The sequence below is a fragment of the Anolis sagrei genome, chromosome 6, assembly GCF_037176765.1.
Source record: "Anolis sagrei isolate rAnoSag1 chromosome 6, rAnoSag1.mat, whole genome shotgun sequence".
Lineage (NCBI taxonomy): Eukaryota > Metazoa > Chordata > Lepidosauria > Squamata > Dactyloidae > Anolis > Anolis sagrei.
In genome coordinates this window covers 14278520-14299848 of record NC_090026.1, presented here as the reverse complement: position 1 = coordinate 14299848, position 21329 = coordinate 14278520, and the positions used below count along the sequence as shown (strand labels likewise).

The 21329-nt window shown below is 43.6% G+C and overlaps 1 protein-coding gene across 1 annotated transcript; it reads left to right on the top strand.

The window, feature by feature from the left end:
- The first annotated feature begins 535 nt into the window (after window positions 1-535).
- On the top strand, window positions 536-14750 carry BCL7C (BAF chromatin remodeling complex subunit BCL7C). Its single transcript, XM_060780154.2, has 6 exons — window positions 536-1382; window positions 10237-10315; window positions 10406-10514; window positions 11112-11273; window positions 11869-11954; window positions 14075-14750. Exons 1-6 carry the CDS (start codon window positions 1291-1293, stop codon window positions 14225-14227), a joined length of 681 nt encoding a protein of 226 aa, XP_060636137.2. The 5' UTR covers window positions 536-1290; the 3' UTR covers window positions 14228-14750.
- The last annotated feature ends 6579 nt before the right edge of the window (window positions 14751-21329 follow it).

The window sequence follows — 21329 nt, the reverse complement described above, 5'->3', positions numbered from 1 at the left end:
GGCCATATAGCCCAAAAAAACCTACAACAACGCAGTGATTCTGGCCGTGAAAGCCTTCGACAATACATTTTTATTTATATAGATTATGAAAAGTCATATGTATAGACCTTTGGGTGATGCATATAAAGTCTCTATGAAACATAAATGAGTTCTACGTTGAGACTTGGGTCCCATCCCTAAGCTATCTCATTATGTAACTGCAAGAATGCCAAAATCCAAAATGCAGGACTCATCTGTTCCCAAGCATTTCGGACAAGGGATGCTCAACCTGTAATCAAATGATAGACATCTTTTCAAAACCTCACTGTACGGTCTCTTCCTAAAACCTGCAGCCCTAAAGATCTCCTATAGCACTGTCGCTTAGAGTACAAGGGAATGGTGTTGAGTCACCAGATGTGTATCTGCAAATGTGTTATTTGTTTCTTCTTTTTTCTCTTTCTTATCTGCATCTCCACCTGCAGGATGCAATCCTAAAAAGAGTCAAGTCAGGAGACTTTTCTGGCTTCTCCTAGTCAGCAGATGGCGCTCCTTTAGTTACAAATCTCTATTGGAAAGAGACAGAAAAAAACCACAGAAAGAACTATATTATTTTCTTCCGATGGTGAACTGCCTTTTTTCCGTTCTCTCTTTTTTTTGTCTTCCCCTTTTTGTGTGTGTGTGTGTGTGTGCAAAGGCTGGACAGGAAAAGAAGACAAAAGAGGAGGAAGTCCAGACCGGCAGAAGCTCAAGAGGAAGAGAGATGTGCAGGAGAAGGCTTGAATAAAAAAGAAGAAGAAGAGAGAAAGAGAGAAAAGGAGGGGGGAGAGAAAAGGAGAAATTGTTGACACATCATTGACAGAGGAGGACCGCTTGATGGAGAAGCTGTGGCGAGATAGATGGAGGACCGAGTGACGCAGATGCTTTCCAGCACTGTGATTCCTGCAGTGAGCAAAAACAGGTAGAGAGGAGGGAGAGGAACAGGTAGAAAGAAAGAAAAAGATAGATAGAAAGAAAAGAGAAACAGCAAGGGAAGTGTGAGATGGGATAAAGGGAATGGACAAGCATCAACACAAGATTGCCAAGTAAATAAATACAGAGTCTTGTCATCTTCTCCGAATCCAGCTGGAATACCATCACACTCCAAAAGTTGGACCAAAAGAAAAAGAAGAAAGAGTAAAGAAAGAGTGAAATGGGATAAAGGGAACGGGCAAGCTTAAGCCAAAGGTTGCGATCCAGCTTGGAAGCCAAGATTCTTATTATCTACCCCACATCCACCTCTGACATCAACACAACCCCAAAAGTTGGACCCCGATGTCGGGACGGGCGGTTCGAGCAGAGACGCGGAGCCGGGCGAAAGATGACATCAAGAAAGTGATGGCAGCCATCGAACATGTCCGGAGATGGTGAGGCCCAAGGCTTGATTATAGTATTTGTTGACAGTGGTCCAACTTTGGCCAGAAATGTAGTTAAATGTATTGTCGAAGGCTTTCATGGCCAGAATCATTGGTTTGTTGCAGGTTTTTTCGGGCTATATGCCTGCATCTATGGCGAGCATCCTCAGAGGTAGTGAGGATACCTCTGAGGATGCTTGCCTCACTACCTCTGAGGATGCTTGTCATAGATGCAGGCGAAACGTCAGGAGAGAATGCCTCTCAACCATGGCCATATAGCCCAGAAAAACCTACAACAACCCTGTAGTTAAATGGGTTGTCTTAAGTTTTTCGGGCTGTATGGCTATGTTCTAGAAGCATTCTCTCCTGCCGTTTCGCCTGCATCTGTGGCAGGCATCCTCAGAGGTTGTGAGGTCTGTTGGAAGCTAGGAAAATGGGGTTTATATATCTGTGGAAGGTCCAGGGTGCTTCAGAGCACTTGATGAACATAATGCCTGCCACAGATGCAGGCAAAACGTCAGGAGACAATGCTTCTAGAACATAGCCATACAGCTCGAAAAAAATTACAACAACCCAGTGATTCCTGCCATGAAAGCCTTTGACAATACAAATGTGGTTAACGTAGGCAAACCTATCTATTTTTGGTCAGTCATCAGATCACTGCAGTAAGTGTTTTATTGGGACTTCACAGGGACCTGGCAACCTTATATTATTTCTGTGTTGTGGGTACATTGTTGGACCTCCAAACCAAGCTTCCAAGGTGTGGGGCACAGGATTAATTTAATGTGTCTTTATTATTGTTTGCCATGCCCCTATCTACACTGCCATGTAATGCAGTATGAAATTACATTATATCAGGTATGGGCAAACTTTGGCCTTCCAGGTGTTTTGGACTTCAACTCCCACAATTCCTAACAGCCGGAGTTGAAGTCCAAAACACCTGGAGGGCTGAAGTTTACCCATGCCTGCTTTGTATGGTTAGCGTAGACTCATATAATGCAGTTCAGTGCAGTTAAACTGCATTCTAGAGTGGGCTGGATCCAAATTTAATTTGTATTTCCCCCCCTAAGGAACTGGTTACAGTTTAGAAAAGTTACTCTTAAAATTATACCTCCTAGAACTGTCATTATGCCAGCCAACAGGGAAAACATGCATGCTGCCTGATTGGGAAGGAGTTCTAGGAACTATAGTCCAAAAAAAGAGCAACTTGCAAGCTTTGTATTAAACGACTATGACTAAACTGCAGTGGTGCAACATATCTGATGCAACCACATTATTCTTTCTCTAAGGAGAGGTAAATACCCGTTTTTAGATGGGTTGTGAGTTCTTCGGTGTATGCAGTTTGTGCAGGTGGTCGTTATTGTTGTTAGTATAATATTTATTTATACCTCACTATCCTCTAATTCAGTGTTTCTCAACCTGGGGGTCAGGACTCCTGGGGGGGTCGCAAAGGGGTGTCTGAGGGGTCACCTCGCAACCAATTTTCTGTAGGTCATGGATTTCTATGTGGGATGTTAGGCCCAGTTCTATTGTTGATGGAGTTCAGAATGCTCTTTGATTGTAGGTGAACTATAAATCCCAGCAACTACAACTCCCAAATGTCAATTCCCCAAACTCCACCAGTATTCACATTTGGGCATATTGAGTATCCAAGCCAAGTTTGGTCCAGATCAATCATTGTTTGAGTCTGCAGTGCTCTCTGGATGTAGGTGAACTACAGCTCCAAAGCTCAAGGCCAATGCTCACTGAACCCTTCCAGGATTTTCTCTTGGTCGTGGGAGTTCTGTGTGCCAGGTTGGTTCAATTCCATCGTTGGTAGAGTTCAGAGTGTAGGTGAACTATATATCCCAGCAACTACAACTCCCAAATGACAAAATCATCCCCCTCCCCCAACCCCAGCAGAATTCAAATTTGGCCGTATTGGGTATTTGTGCCAAATTTCGTCCAGTGAATGAATACATTCTGCATATCAGAGATTTACATTACGATTCATAACAGTAGCAAAATTATAGTTACGAAGTAGCAATAAAAATAATTTTATGGTTGGGGGGCACCACAACATGAGGAACTATATTAAGGGGTCGCGGCATTAGGACGGTTGAGAACCACTGCCCTAAAAGCACCAGATTCCATCTATCGAAAGCCTAGCAGGGTCAGTTCTGGCTAGTATTTGGATGGGAGAGCATCAACAAATATGAGCTGTATTTCAGAGGAAGGAATTAACAAAACCTATAGATTCCATATGTACAGAATCATAGAATCATTGAGTTGGAAGAAATCCCAAGGGGTTTCCAGTCTAAACCCATTCAGTTGTGTAAGTGTTATTAGGAAGGTTGAGAGCCACTGTGCTAATTAAATGAAACTCAAAGGTTGGGGTTGTTTCTGTTTTAGTATAGTTGTATGCCAATCTGTTTGGGCAATATTTCTCATCTTGTCCACCAAAAAGTCCTTGATAGGATGGAATGGGATTGCCTTGTCTACTTTTCCGGAAAGGTTCATTTTACATGCAATAAAACGGGCGCTTGCAGTGCCACAGTTGCACTTTCTGCCCACCCAAACATGACCCAGCTGATACATGTGCAGTGGATTGGATGGGAGGAGACTAATGCTCTGAATTAGTTAAGAGACCGCAAAAGAACCGGAGTTATTATGGCAATATAGGGACTGTCCCCCAAGTGGCCTTTTGTATTGGTTTTGCCATTCAAGTTAGAAGAAAAGTAGAGGGGGGAAATGGCCTGTTAATATTCATCTTAAGACCTTCTGCAGATTTTCCAGCTAGGAAAGAGTATATTTATTTATTTATTTATGTATTTATTTAATTTGCTACATTTGTATACCACCCCTCAGCCCGCAGGCGACTCAAGGCAGTTCACAAGGCAACAATTCAATGCCAACAAGATCATAAAAACGTTAAAACATTTAAATGCATTAACACATCAATTAAGACCATAACAGTAGCTATATATATATATATATATAGAGAGAGAGAGAGAGAGAGAGAGAGAGAGGAAAGTGTGTGTGTGTGTGTGTATCTATATATATGGGGGGGGGGGGAGGCCCAGTGGCACAGTGGGTTAAACCGTTGCGCTGCTGAGCTTGTTGACCAAAAGGTCGCAGGTTCAAATCAGGGGAGCAGCATAAGCTTTCGGTGTCAGCACCAGCTTCTGCCAACCTAGCAGTTCAAAAACATGCAAATGTGAGTAGATCAATAGGTACCACTCCGGTGGGAAGGTAGCAGTGCTCCGTGCAGTCATGCCGGCCACATGACCTTGGAGGTGTCTACGGCAGCTCTTCAGCTTTGAAATGGAGATGAGCATCACACCCCACAGTCGGACACGACTGGACTTAATGCCCTATATTTACCTCGATCTATCGATCTATCTATCTATCTATCGATCTATCTATCTATCTATCTATCTATCTATCTATCTATCTATCTACCAGATTTCCGGATTGTCTTCAAAATAACAACAACAACAATGGGAAATAGTGGGAAATTCTACATTCCTCTTCTCAAGCCACAAAGTGCTTTTAATGTACATCATAGTTAAAAATGGCATAACTTCCACATTTCCATAGGAAAAATAACCCAGGACATATGTGGTCAACCAACATCAGAATATGGTCAGAAATGCAAAGGTTATGAATGAGGAAGAACACACAATCCAGGAGATTTCTTATTCTTGCTGAGCAAATTGAGTCCAAACTACTTCTACACTTTGAACTCATTTGCAGAAGAGGGAAAGCGGGAGTCGGAAGGAGAAACTGGGACATGTTACAAGCATCTGAAAAAGTGGGAGGGCAGAGGGTTAAATGGGACACTTCCTGCCCAACCAGGACAATTGGAGGGTACGAAATGGATGAACTCCATCCAAACAGTTTCTGTCGCTTGCATCAAATAGCTCTACCTTTCTGAAAACAACAAGAAAGCTTGACGATACCTCTTGGTTCCTTTATGCTTACCTTGTAAGGTGCCTTGAGTTCCGTGCCAGGAGAAAAGCATAAATAAAATCCAATAAATACCCTGCTCCATTCATACAGTCGGAGTAGGCAGAAGCCACGCTCCTCTACCCCACCCTGTTGGGCTCACTTAAGCATGATAAGAGGAAAAGTGATCTTTGAAGATCCATGCTCCAAACATACAACTTCATTATTAAAGTAGCTGTACTGGTTTCTGTTTGTTTCTGGGCTCATTTCAAAGAGCTGGCCATAATCCCAATGGCCCCAAACAGTCTGGGTTTCTGATAGGCCAAAGGACATCTCCTTTTGCATGAGCCGGATTGAGCGCTTTGCTCAACAACAGGGCTTGAGGTTCAAAGAGGAGGAATAACAATTCCTTGATGTCCAGGCATTGAGAGTCTTATTGGTATATGGTGGAATTACCAGCAGGTCGGAAGGAATCTTGAGTACCCAAAAGCTTTTAGATAGGGATGAACAAAGAGCAAACTTTGGAAATGGTGTGTATGTATGTTTTGTCATTGTTGTGTGCCTACAAGTCATTTCCAGTTTATGGTGGCCCTAAAGCAAATCTATCAAGGTCAGCGAGTGTGTTTTCATGGCCAAATAGGGATTCAAATCCTTTTCCCGAGTTGTAGTCTTGTGCGCCAGCTGCGCCCATACCTTGGGAAGTCTGACTTGGCTATGGTAGTCCATGCTCTAGTTACATCTCGTATAGACTACTGCAACGCTCTCTACGTGGGGTTGCCTCTGAAGACTGCTCGGAAGCTTCAAATGGTCCAACGATCGGCAGCCAGGTTACTAACAGGAGCGGCACTCAGGGAGCATGCAACTCCTCTGTTGCACCAGCTCCACTGGCTGCCAATTTGCTACCGGGCACAATTCAAAGTGCTGGCTTTAGCCTTTAAAGCCCCAAACGGTTCTGGCCCGACCTATCTGTCCGAACGCATCTCTTCCTATGAACCAGTTAGGACGTTAAGATCTTCTGGGGAGGCCCTGCTCTCGGTCCCGCCGGCCTCACAAGCATGCCTGGTGGGGATGAGAGACAGGGCCTTCTCAGTAGTGGCCCCTCGGCTGTGGAACGCCCTTCCTACAGACATCAGATCGGCCTCCTCCTATCTGGCATTCCGGAAGAGAGTGAAGACATGGCTCTTCAAACAGGCTTTCAACTAAGCAGTGCAATTGATTGACTATTGGAATATGGATTAATGGACAATGATAGTAGATGCTGATTCAGTCATGAGACATGATGGATTGTTATTTTGTTTATTGTTGTATTGATGTTTTGATGTTAATTAATTGATATTGCTGTTTTAATTGACTAATGATCTGTTTTGTACTGTTGATTTGGTTGTTAACCGCTCTGAGTCGCCTGAGGGCTGAGAAGAGCGGTATATAAATGAAGTAAATAAATAAAATAAATAGTCCATGCTCGAACCAAAGTGAGGGCATTTCCCCTCTAATAAGAATTATTTCCCTCCTCAACAAATTCATCCCCAAATTTCCAGCGTTGTATTATTTATTGATTTATCGTGTCAGAAGCAAATTGAGGGTACCATTGTAATGTATTTAAAAAACACGAAGTTAAAAACTTGACATTATACTAAATGTCCTTCGACCAGTAGCTGACCACTTGGAGTGCCTCTGGTGCTGTAAGAAGGTCCCGCATTGTGCATGTGGTAGGACTCAGATTGCATTGTAATAGGTGGCCTGTGGTTTGCTCTTCTCAACACTCACATGTCGTGGACTCCACTTTGTGGACCCATTTCTTAAGGTTGGCGCTGTATCTCGTGGTGCCAGAGTGCAGTCTGTTCCGTGTCTTCCAAGTCGCCCAGTCTTTTGTGTGCCTAGGAGGGAGTCTCTCATTCAGTATCAGCCATGGATTGAGGTTCCAGGTTTTAGCCTGCCACTTTTGGACTCTCGCTTGCTGGGGTATTCCTTTAAGTATCTCTGTCGATCTTAGGAAGCTATTTCTTGATTTAAGGTGGAGTGCTGGCTGATATCTGAACAGAGGATGGGCCAGAGATGTCACTGCCTTGGTCTGCTACTTCCCAGCAGATCTCAGGTGGTGCAATACTGCTAAACAGTACGATATCTCCAGTGGTATGGAGTGTAGACATCCTGTGATAATGCGACATGTCTCATTAAGAGCCACATCCACTATTGTGAGATCCATGTGGTGAGATGTGTTGCACACTGGGCATGCGTATTCAACAGCAGAATAGCAAAGCATAAGGGCAGATGCCTTCACTGTATCTGGTTGTGATCCTCAGGTTGTGCCAGTGAGCTTTCGTATGATATTATTTCTAGCACCCACATTTCACTTGATAGTCAAGCAGTGCTTCTTATAAATCAGAGCATGGTCCAGAGTAACTCCCAGGCAGTTTGGTGTGCTGCAATGCTCCAGTGGGATTCTTCCCCAGGTAGTCCTTGGAGCTTGAGATGCTCATCTGTTCTTAAGGTGAAAAGCACACATCTGCATTTTAGATGGATTAGGAATCAGCTGGTTCTTCCTGCAATAGGCAGTAAGAATGCCAAAAGCTTCAGAGAGCTCCTGTTTAACCATTTTAAAGCTCCCTCCTTGAGTGGTGATGGCATGATCGTCAGCATAGATGAAGCATTGCAGTAGCTCCAAGGGGTAGCTCCCAGGGGTAGCTCCCAGGGCTCTATTTGTGGAAACCAGGAGTTCCTGCTTAGAGAGCTCCATTTTTATAGTGCAGTAAAGACTTCTAATCTCCCCCTTGAACTACTAATTCCAAAAAGGAGAGAGTGGTGGCCATTAAAATGTAACCAAAATGCCATAATGGTGCTATGTCAATAAACTCTTGGTTGTAGTCACAGTGATTTTAAAAAGTCACATTTGTAATGATAAAAAGAGATGTGCATAGATTTGTAAAAACAGCTTCTTTGTTAACTGTGGTGTGCCTTTACTATCTTTACAAATCCTTTTGTAATTGCTGGGTCTTTGTGAGGATCTGGCAGTTGGCAAGCGAATGATCATTATTTGGCCAAAATGACTCCGAGGGTAGTTTACAAATCATTAACCTCTGGCTTACAATCTAAAGAAGACCCAAAATATAAAGAAAAGAGATTGGCAGTGGGGAAAGGGGTTATATCTGGCATATAAATGCCTCTTCTTCCTTCTCTCTGCGGCCAGAGCAGTGGCAGTTGGGATGGTGAGAGGATCTTTCATCTTTTCATATTTCATCTTTTCATCTTTTTCTATGCCTCAATATGGTGGTGCCTCTCCTTCTCTCCCTGTTAGATCAGGACAGTGGCATTTGGGATGAAGAGAGGACCCTTCATTTTTGTATCTTCTTGTAGTCCTAGACATGGTGGAGCTGTGTCTGCCTCTTCTTCTCTTTGTGTGAGATTAGTGCAATGGCAGTTGGGATGGCCTTTCATCTATTTTTTCCCCACAATACAATCATGGGAGTTTTGTTATTGCCTTTGAGCAGCTTCACTGGCATCCAACAATTTTCCAGGCTCAATTCAAGGTGCAGGTTATTATCTGTCAAGCCCTAGCAAGCCCTATACACTTTGGGTTCAACCTATTTTTGAGATCGCATCTCTTTCTATGAACCGGCACAGGCTTTGAGATAGGTAGGGGAGGCCCTTCTCTTAGTCCTACCACCGTCTCAAGTGGGGTTGGTGAGAATGAGAGAGAGCACCTTCTCTGTAGTGGCTCCATGGCTCTGGAAAGCCTCCCAAAAAAGATTAGATTAGTCCCTACCCTTGAATCCTTCTGTTCTAGCCTAAAAACATGGATTTTAAAACACCTTTGGCCTCAAGTAGGCTGAAATGGGCGTATATTATGTGGACACGTTGGCACTTTAGTTGTATATTGATGGCAGCTGGTTTTAACCATGGATGGAAAGTGTTTTTAAATTGTGTATTTTATCTTATTTTATGTGTTGATAGTGGTTGTTTATAACTTTTATGTGATATTGTTTTATACTCATGTACTGTTGATGTTTATACTGCACTTGCAGTACCTTGCAGAGACCTCTCCAGCTCATCCCTTGTTTGGGTATCAGCTAGCACGTCAATGATTTAAATCAAGAAATAGTTTTCTAAGATCTACAGAGACACTCTCTGGAACACCTCAGCAAGCGAGAGTCCAAAAGTGGCAGGCTCAAACCCAGAACCTCAACCAATGGCTGATACCAAATGAGAGACTCCCCCCTGGGCACACAGAAGACTGGGTGACTTGGAAGGTGCTGAACAGACTGCGCTCTGGCACCACGAAATGCAAAGCCAACCTTAAGAAATGGGGCAACAAAGTGGAATCCATGACATGCCAGTGTGGAGAAGAGCAAACCACTGACCACCTGCTGCAATGCACCCTGAGCATGCACAATGGAGGACCTCCTTGCGGCAACACCAGAGGCACTCCAAGTGGCCAGATACTGGTCAAAGGACATTTAATCAACTACCAAACTCGCAAATTTTGTATTTTGTCTGTCTGTTTGTTTGTTTTGTTCTGTTAGAAATGTAATACAATTGACTGGTTGCCCTGACACAACAAATAAATAAATAGTGCCTTGTTAGCCACCCCGAGTCCCTTTTTGGGAGATGGAGGTGGGATATAAATAATAATAATAATAATTATTATTATTATTATTATTATTATTATTATTATTATTTGTGACCTACAACAAGTCTAAGGGGAGCCTATCACAGGGGTTGTTTGGCATGATTTGTTCAGAAGGGGTTCATGTTTGCCTTTCTTTGAGACTGAAGGAGTGTGAGTTGGCCAAGGTTACTTAGTGGGTTTCATGAACTGAATGGGGATTCAAATCTTGGTCTCCAGTATCACAGTCCAATGCTCAAACCATTACATCAGTAAACAGTGAGGTTCACATGGCAGGTCCCTAGCTTACATTGCTTTCTCTTCTCTGCTTCCTAGGGAAAAACGGTGGGTGACGGTGGGAGACACATCTTTACGCATCTACAAGTGGGTACCCATTGTGGATCCCCGGGATGAGGTAAGTGGAGGAAGTCTCTGTGCTCTAGTCTCTTGTCTATTCGTCTTCCCTTATTTTCTTAGTCCCTTCTTCTCTTCCCCTTTTCAACAGGAGAAAAGGAGATTGGCAGGCAGCAATGAGCAGCAGAGGGCGAAAGAGAGAAGATCCCAAGGGCTCAGTCCTCGGAGCAATCCTGCCTTGCTCATGTTGGATCTCAATGGTACGTCTTGGAGAGTGGAGGACAGGAAAGGGAATGTGTATCCCATCCCTGTTAAGTCAGATGGAGCTTTCCAAAAATTTGCTCATGCTATAGTTGCCCCAGGTTAACCCCGGAAACTATCCATTTAGTTTTGGACTAGATCAGGCATGGGCAAACTTGGGCCATCCAGATGTTTTGGAATTCAACTCTCACAATTCTTAACAGCCTCAGGCCCCTTCCTTTCCCCCCTCAGCCACTTAATAACCAAACCAAACCTAAAGTTGATCAAAATCTGATTAGTGAACCTATTGGTACTAATGTTGGAGAGTGGTCCCTGGTCAAAGTGGTCCCTGGTCAAAAAAAGGTTGGGAACCATTGGTTTAAACCCATACAGTGTAGTTAAATGGCATTATATGGCTCTAAACTACATAATATGACAGTGTGAACCCAGCCTATGTCATGTGGAAAGGTGCATTACTGCAGAACCATTTCACCTGTCCTGAACTAAATATTACACGAAGATGTCCGTGCTCTAATCTGTCCTGAATATCCAACCATCAAAGATCTTCTCTCTGACATCCTCTGTGTTTCTCATGGTTACATTTCTGCTTTTCCCAGATGAGAACAGTAACCAGAGCTCTATTTCGGAAACCTCCTTGCTGAAAGGTGGCGACACCAGCCCCAGTCCTACTCCAGACCGCAGCCAGACTGTCACCCCAACCCCATTAGGGGAGCTGAAGACCGAGGATTCACAACCTCCTTTGTTGGGGCAGGAAGGAGGTAGGTTCAACCAAGGAGAGAGGTGAAGGACAGGGGACACTAGAGTTTGGTTCAATACAGCTCTATATGACTTGGACACCAGGTACCTGAAGGACCACATTGTTCTATTTGAGTCTGCTGATGCTCTAGATCAGGCATGAGCAAACTTTGGCACTCCAGGTGTTTTGGACTTCAACTCCCATGACTCAGGAATTGTGGGAGTTGAAGTCCAAAACACCTGGAGGGCCAAAGTTTGCCCATGCGTGCTTTAGATCCTTCCATGGAGGAACTTCCTTCAGTCATTCTGCTTTTCCAACCATATTTGGTGGGAACAAGAGGAAGGATCTTCTTTAATGGGAGTTGTAGTTTAGTAAGGCACCAGCACTCTTTGACCAAGAAGGCTAAGGTCCTTGCAAAACTACAATTTCCAGAATTCCATAGTATTAGCCCTTGGCAGTTAAAGTTGTGTCATGCTGCATTAATTCTACAGTGTAGATGCATCTCTAGATATTTTGGGGGGAAATCTGAGTCTTTGATAGTCTAAAGTTGAATTTAGTAACACCACAAAATCATGGATCTGCCAAGTCTGATCTCTTATTTTCTTTCCCGGGTGTAGATTCTAGTGGGTCGCTTCTAGAGGGAACAGATGAGCCTCCCATGCTTACCAAAGAAGAGCCAGATCAGAAGACATCGGATACCCCGGTGAGTCTTTTTTTTGTTTGGAAGGGGAAAGACTTTTCTGCTGTTTCCACAGCAATCCCTTCTATCCAAAAATGAGTTGGATCAGTTGATCAGCTTCACTGTCCATGGGATGAAAGTTTGAATCAGGCCTCTCCAAACTTTTACTATCCAGGTAGAACAGTGGTTCTCAACCTGGGGTTCCCAGATGTTTTTGGCCTTCAACTCCCAGAAATCCTAACAGCTACTAAACTGGCTGGGATTTCTGGGAGTTGTAGGCCAAAAACATCTGGAGACCCCAGGTCAAGAACCACTGAGGTAGAAGCTCTCATAATTCTTCAATCAGTTTTACAGGTTAGGAAGAAGGCTGCTTTCTAGAGTTCAGCAACTGTTTTGTTTAGGGCAACACTTGGGACAGTCCTTCCCTCAAGGAGATAGGTTCTTGGTACACATTAAGCATCCCTTATACAAAATGTTTGGGGCCAGGAGTGTTTTGGACTTTGGAATAGCTGTATTTCCATATATGAATATAATGAGCTGTTTGGAAATGGGGCTCAAGTTGAAACACAAAATTCATTTGATGTTTCATATATACTTTATTGTCAGGATCCAGGGCTATGCTAGTATGCAGGCAGAGGTGAACCAAGAATAACACCCCGATCAACAAAGTCAAAATTTAACACACTAAAATTCATAAAACAATATAAAACATTATTATAACACAGTATAAAAACAGCCATCGAACCAACAACGAGTGGCCTGAAATAGGAAACAGTTTTTGTGCTCGAGTGAGCGGGCTGGTGCAAATCAACTGTGAGGACAAGGCTGATGGATAAAGTGCGAAAGCCAAATGGCAAAATTAGGAATAGAGGGCAATATATAATAGAGTGTTATATCTCTGAGTAAGGAACAGTAGTAAAGTGCAAGGACTAGATTTTGGATCATAGTTGGGACCAAAATTATCTGGGGAACTGTCTAATCCAGGGGTCCTTAAACTTTTTAAACAGAGGGCCAGGTCATAGTCCCTCAAATTGCTGGAGGGCCGGATTATAATTTGAAAAAAGCATGAATCAATTCCTATACACACTGCACATATCTTATTTGTAGTGCAAAAACACTTAAAACAATATAATAATTAAAATGAAGAACAATTTTAACAAATAAAAACTTATTAGTATTTCAATGGGAAGTGTGGGACTGCTTTTGGCTGATGAGATAGGGTTGTTGTTGTTGTTGTTGTTGTTGTGTGCTTTCAAGTCGTTTCAGACTTAAGTTGACCCTGAGCGAGGGCCAGGTAAATGACCTTGGAGGGCCGTATCCATCCCTTGGGACTTAGTTTGAGGGCCCTTGGTCTAATCAAAAACACAATGGAACATCTATATTTTTAGATCTTTATGAAAGATGGACAGGGTGCCAGCCTAATCTCCCTGGGGAGAGAGTTCCAGAGCCAGAGGGCCACCACCGAGAAGGCCCCCTCTCTCATCCCCACCAACCGCATTTGTGACGGGGGTGGGAGCGAGAGGAGAGCCTCCCCAAAAGATCTTAGAGATTGTGCAAGTTCGTGGGGGAAGATGTGGTCGCAAAGATAGGCAGGTCCCAAACTGTTTAAGGCTTTATAGGTGATAACCTGCACCTTAAGAGCCCCCGGTGGCGCAGTGGGTTAAACCCCTGTGCTGGCAGGACTGAAGACCGACAGGTCCCAGGTTCGAATCTGGGGAGAGGCGGATGAGCTCCCTCTATCAGCTCTAGCTCCTCATGCGGGGACATGAGAGAAGCCTCCCACAAGGATGATAAAACATCAAATCATCCGGGCGTTCCCTGGGCAACATCCTTGCAGACAGCCAATTCTCTCACACCAGAAGCGACTTGCAGTTTCTCAAGTCACTCCTGGGGGGGGGGGGCAGTTCTTGGCCCAAAGATCTCAGTCCTGACTCATGTGTGTTTCTTATGAACCTCATACAAATAATTATATACAATAATTTAACAATGCAATGCATTAAACATATTATATATTTTTTGAATCATGGCTGTCCTCTGAAACCTCCAACTCTGGGAATGTGGGCTTGAAACTATTTTTGGTTGAGGTCACTTTGGCAACCCTAGTTTACAGGATGTTTGCCTCTTTTCCCCCTCTTGCCTTCCAGGTGAAGGAGGCTGCCACCCCTTCGGAGCCTGCGAAGACCTTTGTGGAGCCCACATCTGAGGCGGAAGAGGTGCCGTCCCTTGGGGCTCCCCCACTGAAACGTGTCCGTACTGAGGGGCAAGATTCAGAGCCTAGCCAGCCATCAGAAGCTTAGGTTCAGACCTGTTTCTGTCCTTCCCACTTCTATTGATTTGGTGTTGGGGAAACTTAAACGGAAGAGCATCTGTTAGCATCTTCTCACTTAAAATATGGTACCAGCAGCCATTGTGTCCCCCTCATTCCAATTCTCGCCATTTTGCTGTCCGTCCCGGTAGAGGCATTATGCCACCGTGTGAATAAATACGGTGGCATCTTTGGATGCATAAAGGGAACATGTTTGTTTACAAATAGCAGCCGTTTTTACACTGTTCATTTATGATCTGCAGTATTAAAAAAGAGATGTATTGCTGAAGGTGAAGCACACAAAACTGAAACAAATTTGGGAACAGGCTTAGAGTTTGCTTTGTTTTCGATGCCTTGTTACTTTTGTGAATGGGAAAAACAAGAGCACAGTTGCGAGAAGTAAATAACGCTTTAAAAACACTTGCCAGGAAAGTCAAAAGGTTTCCAGGCTCCGTGTTGCAGTTTTTATTTGGGAACTGAATGACACCTATTGATTTTAAAGCAGGCATGGGCAAAGCTTAAGCGGCTGAGGGGGTAAAGGAAAGGACCTGAGGCTGTTAGGAATGGTGGGAGTTGAAGTCCAAAACACTTGGAAGACCAAACTTTGCCCATGCCTTCTTTAAAGGTGAGGTGTCATACAAGCCTCCTCTTATTTCAGTGTTGCAATCAGGCCAAAACTGCTTCCACATCCAGTAAATATAGCCAAATAGGACAATTAACCCCTTCCATTTTCTAAAAAAATATTCTTTTTATGGTTTAGAGAAGGGGAGAAGAATTTGGAGAGGGTTTTTATCCCCCCCCCCCCCCCCAGAATGATGAGAACTAGATTATTGCATCTCAGGGTGAAAATCCCATCCTGGTTTGTGGGCACGAAATATGTCTTGAGCCTTAATGAATCTGTCATTGATTTTTAAAGCAACGAGTCAGTGGTTGTCCTTGAAATCCCATATGAGTCAGGCCTACTTTTTGGCTGCTTTGTAGGAAAGAAAAAGGTTTGAAAGCATTGGTTGTTCTATTGCGATTAGAGCTTGCTTCTATATCATTGAAATGTTCTGGGGATAAAGTTCGGTCTTTAGTCTCTAACAAGGGACTAGGGATACATATAAGTAAAATAAAGGTTTCCCCTTGACATTAAGTCTAGTTGTGTCCGACTCTGGGGGTTGGTGCTCATCTCCATTTCTAAGCCGAAGAGCCACCGTTGTCTGTAGATACCTCCAAGGTCATGTGACCAGCAGAAGCAGTACCTATTCATCTACTCACACTTGCATGTTTTCGAACTGCTAGGTTGGCAGGAGCTGGGTCTAATATTGGGAGCTCACCCCCCTCCCCGGATCCAAACCACCAACCTTTTGGTCAGCAATTCAGCAGCTCAGTGGTTTAACCTGCTGTGCCACCGGGGGCCCAGGGATGAATCTACACTGTAAAATTAATGCAGTTTGACATAACTTCAACTATCATGGCTCAAATCTTATTCTTAGGAGTTGTAGTTTTATTAGGTCTTTAGACTTCCTTGCCAAATAGTTCTGATGCCTCACCAAGCTCCAACTCCCCAGATTCAATTGCATTGAACCATAGCAGTTTAAAGTGGTGTCAAACTGCAGTGATTCTAAAGTGCGGATACACGCTAAGATACACCTTCGCTCCAGGAGGCTAAGCAAGTCTTAGGCCCCATCTACACTGCTGTATAGCTCAGTTTGAAACTGAATTATGTTGTCAGTGTAGACTCTTATAATGCAGATTAACTATGCTGAACTGGATTATATGAATGCACATTAATCATATAATGCAGTTTCAAACTCAGTGTAGATGGGGCCTCAGCTGTACAAATAGTAAGTTGGAACAGACCATGTAAATGTGTTTTCAAAAGTTTTTGTGGCTGGAATCACTGGTTGCTGTGAGTTTTCCAGGCTGTATAGCCATGTTCCAGAAGCATTCTCTCCTGACATTTCACCCACATCTATGGCAGGCATCCTCAGAGGTGAAACATCGGGAGATATTGCTTCTGGAACATGGCCATACAGCCCAGAAAACTCACAGCAACTCTATCCTTGTAAAGGTTACTTTGGTGTGTACAGCATACCTTCAACTGTCCACATTTGGCAGGGAGAATCTCAGTGAATGCTCTATCATCCCACATTATCAGTTGCTTTAAAATGTCCTATTTTTCTTCTCTCCTCACTCTCTTTCTTCATCTTCAGCTTACTACCATTGCTATAAACTGCCGTTTTTGCAGCAATTTTGACTTTTGAAGCAATTTGCTTCCATCAGAAGGAAAATTTCACAGGGAGATCTGAATTCTTATTTTAGGGAGGGGGCATAGCCTCATTTTGCCCCCCCCCCCCTTGTAGCTACACATGTTCTTAGCCCAGCTCTTTAGGCCTGTGCAAAAGCTTTTAATATGTTTAGAACTGTGTAATTCCATTGACCTGACACATATGACATATGTGGATTATTGTGACAGACCCACACATGTGTACTTTGCAGCCTGATACCTGGCATGAAAACGTCACAACCGTCTTCTTCTACATGGTATTTGCACAATTTCTCTCGCAGACACTGTTTTCGTATGCAAGCAAGCTTTGCAGTCTGCCGCTGGCCTCAAGACTTCCATTCACTTTAGAGAATGTGCTTAGTTAGTAGTGGTGGTAGCAATGTGCTATTGTTTGTTTTAGCAATCGTAGGCTAACGTTACTCTTTTATATTCAATTGTTCTAGAAGCAAAATGTTTATTTTTGAGCTGACATTGTCATTTTCTGGGTCTATAAAGGAAGTTCTTCCTCATGTGAAACCTTGTGTGTGTGTCTTTCCTGGGTGGGGTAAAAGGAGAATGCACTTCAAAGTAACTCGGGAAGTATTGTTTAGTCTCTGTTTTGTCAGAGTCGCTCTGTTAATTAGGCAAGTGGCATTGCATGGAGTCACATAGAATTGGAAGCAGTGGAGACACTAGAGTTGGTGTCACCCAGAAAGTAACTCATGGTGTCTCCCCAATGGATCACTTCCTCTACCACAGTGGTTCTCAACCTTCCTAATGCCATGACCTCTTAACAGTTCCTCATGTTGTGCTGACCCCCAACCATAACATTATTTTCATTGCTACTTCATAACTGTAACTTTGCTACTCTTATGAATCGTCATGTAAATATCTGATATGCAGGATATATTTTCATTCACTGGACCAAATTTGGCACAAACACCCGATACACCCAAATTTGAATACTGGTGGGGTTGGGGGGATTGATTTGGTCATTTGGGAGTTGTAGTTGCTGGGATTTATAGTTCACCTACAACCAGAGCATTCTGCACTCCACCAACAATGGAAATGAACCAAACTTGGCACACACAACTCCCATAACCAACAGAAAATACTGGAAGTGTTTGGTGGGCATTGACCTTGAGTTTTGGAGTTGTAGTTCACCTACATCCAGAGAGTGCTGTGGACTCAAGCAACGATGGATCTGGACTATTATCGGCACGAATACTCAGTATGTCCAAATGTGAACACGGGTAGAGTTTGGGGAAAATTGACTTGACATTTGGAAGTTGCAATCGCTGGGATTTATAGTTCACCTACAATCAAAGAGCATTCTGAATGCCACCAATGATAGAATTGGGCCAGACTTCCCACACAGAACCCCCATGACCAAGAGAAAATACTGTGTTTTCTGATGGTCTTTGGCACCCCCTCTGACCCACCCTCGCGAACCCTCTCCGGGGGTCCTGGACCCCTGGTTGAGAAACGTTGTTCTACAGTGTAGGTACACTGTCAAGGTACAGATGCCACAAAGTCAAGCCCAAACGCAAAGTAACAATAGTTTATTAAAGGTACAGCTCAAAAGAATAAAAAATGCTTAACAGCAGCAAAATAGTATTCCAAAACAAAACACAAACCAACCGATCAAAAAGGAGGCAAAACAGAGAGCGCCAAAGTCCTAAAAAAACCCAACCCACCAACAAAAATACACGGCATAGGAAAGGGCACTCGCTATTGCTTCAGCGAGCATGATCCAGGGTGTAGCAAAGTCGTAGTCAAGCCAGTCCAGGGGTCATCCACAGTAAACAGGATACAGCAGCAGCACCATCAAACGTCCAATCCAAGGCCAGGGCAAGAGAGCAAAAACAATGTCCAGAAACGATCCAAGGTTCAAGCCAAACAGTAGCATAGTCCCAAAAGAATCCACAAAGTTCAGGAAGCACAACCCAGCATGACAGGAAACCCAGCATACACTTTGCCAGTCGCAAAGTCCCCATTGTAACCAACCCTCCTTATATTACAAACTTTCCTCTGAGCTGCAATGAGACAACACCCCATCCTCAGCTGCTCCTGCATTCTCCTCCAAACTAGAATCAGCTCAGCTGCCAGTTGTGCTGCCCGAGCTTCTCTTTGCCTTGCCTGCCAAGAGGTCCTCCTCCTGTTTCTACTTACATCTCCCCAAACAGTAGACAAATCACCCTCCCTCCAAGTTTCATCCCCAGCAAACCCTCTGAATGTATCACTACTTGTAGGCTCCTCACACACTTCTCTCACTTCTGCTACTTTTGTCCAATCCATCTCATCCCCAGCCCCATGAGTGTCACTCCCAGCACTTCTCATAGAATCTGCTTCATTGCCAAACCCATCATCCCCATCAAACCCTTCAAAAGACTCTTCATCAGTGCTGGTCAGTATTTGCCGAATTCTCTTCTTCTGTTGCTCTTCAATAGACTCTTGCTCCCGAATGGACCTTTTTGCCTGCCTAGTCTCCAACTCCCTGTTGTTACTACTACTCAGAGACTCATCCACAACATACACCCTGAGTCCACCTGGGCTTACTTTTGGATAAACATGCATAAGGCTTATCTTTATTTACAACGTTTATATCCCACCCTTTTCACCCCAAAGGAGACTCAGAGCAGCTTACAAGTTACATGTGCATACAATATATTATATTATTAGCATAGCACACTATTTGTATTATCTGTTACTATATTGTAGTATAGCATTATACTGTGTTTCCTGATGGTTTTGGCAACCCCTCTGACACCACCTTGCGACCACCCCAGGGGTCCCAACCCGCAGGTTGACAAACACTGCTCTTCCGGATCATATCACAATATTGTAGCTAAAATATGAGATCTTCAAGTATTCATATCATTGCCCCTCCTGAGATTGTGTGTCTGTGTGTGTGTACACATGCTGGTCCTTTGCTCTTGATACTTCCCAGAGATCCCAGCACCAAAGGGCACCTTGAAAAGATCTAGAAATTCAAAATGCATGGTTAGGTCATTCAGCAGCAGGAAATACATTCAGAATTGCAAATTAAACCCATATTTATCTTCACCCATCAAAGCACTCCACACAAAAGCATGTGTTTTGGCATACTGTGGGAAAAACACAGCTGTTGCTGGCCTCAAAAGCTGCTGAGGAAATAGTACAGAGGGGACGGGGAAAGTGGAAAGAGAAACTCATACCTTTTTACTATCACTATAGTCAAGATCGTCATGTGTTTGGTGTAGAATAATTACCACAATGTTGGTGATCTGTGCTTCTTCCAGAACGTTAATGTTTGTCCACCTGTCTTTCCAAGAGATTTGTAGGATTTTCTTTCCCCAAAAGCAACATTGATGGAATCTTTTCGGATGTCAAGAACGACATTTTTAGATGGTCCATGTTTTGTAGGCATACAATAGAGTTGAAAGGACAATTTCAATTTAAAGATGTATAAAAAGGAAAGTCAATGCCTTTATCCTCACTCTGGTTAGCTTTTGGACGTAATTCCACCTCAGGGTCTCAGCTGACAATAAACTTATTTTTCTGTCTCCCAGAAAAGATCACTCTTGGTATGATCTCTCCTATCTGCTGCTACAACAGGAAAATTTGATCTCCCTTCCAGCTGCAAGCATAATCTTCTAACAAGACTCCATCTTCCTAACAATGGAGTCAAGCCAAAGGTCACAAAAGTCACCCAACACCTAACCAAGCCCTCTTCATGGGAACCCATCCATACTTCACCTACACCCTGCCACCCATTGTTAAGCTGGGCAAGACCCATTCTCTTATTCTGGCCAGGCAGGAATAGAGTTGTTAGCACCCATTGACTCAGACACTACCCGCATTCCTATCCTCCCTGCAGCCACTAAGGGCGGACCAAGAAAACAGCCACAAGACTTCAAACTGAGCAATGACAGTTTATTAAATTTCCCATTAGATCAAGAAACCAACCAGTGACAACAGCAACTGGCACATCACAGCCAACCAATGGACAGATCCTAGCCAGCCCCAGGCTGCGCCAATCAACACACAGAGCAACAAAATGTGTAGTTCACGTTGGGTCAGCCCGCACGCTGCTTTGTCAGAGAAAGAATGTATGCCATGCAGGTGAGCAATAAAGAACAAGTAGTTTACTTTTTGTAGTTCAGAACAACATATGTACAATGTGATCAGCTGCACCAACTCACATAAGGTCCTTTTATGAGAGATTTAAAATCGTCTTTCTTTGTCCATGTGGACAAACTCCCCTAGCAGCTCATGAAGCAAGAGCACACTCCAAACTCTCTCTCTCTCTGTTTCTCTTTCAGCTGCTCTCATAGCATCTACATAGCTTGAGGCTGAAAAATGTAACAGTATGCAAAAGTGCCAGGCTCAGCCTCTTCCTCGGGCATAGCCCGAAAAAATCACCTTCATACATCTTATTTTACAGTTTATTTATCGTGTCAGGGCAACCAGTCAATTATATTACATTTCTAACATAACAAAGCAAACAAACAGACAAAATACAAAACTTGTGAGTTTGGTAGTTGATTAAATGTCCCTTGACCAGTATCTGGCCACTTGTAGTGCTTCTGGTGTTGCTGCAAGAAGGTCCTCCATTGCGCAGTTGACATTTACAGTTGACACACACTTACTGATTCCTTATATGCCCCAAACAAACATTATTCCACAGATACATAAACCCCACTTGCCTAGTTTCCAACAGACCCCTCAGTCTCTGAGGATGCCTGCCATAGATGTGGGAGAAAGTTCAGGACAAAGTGCTTCTGGAACATTTATTTATTTATTTATTTATTAATGACATTTATAGAATCATAGAATCATAGAGTTGGAAGAGACCTCATGG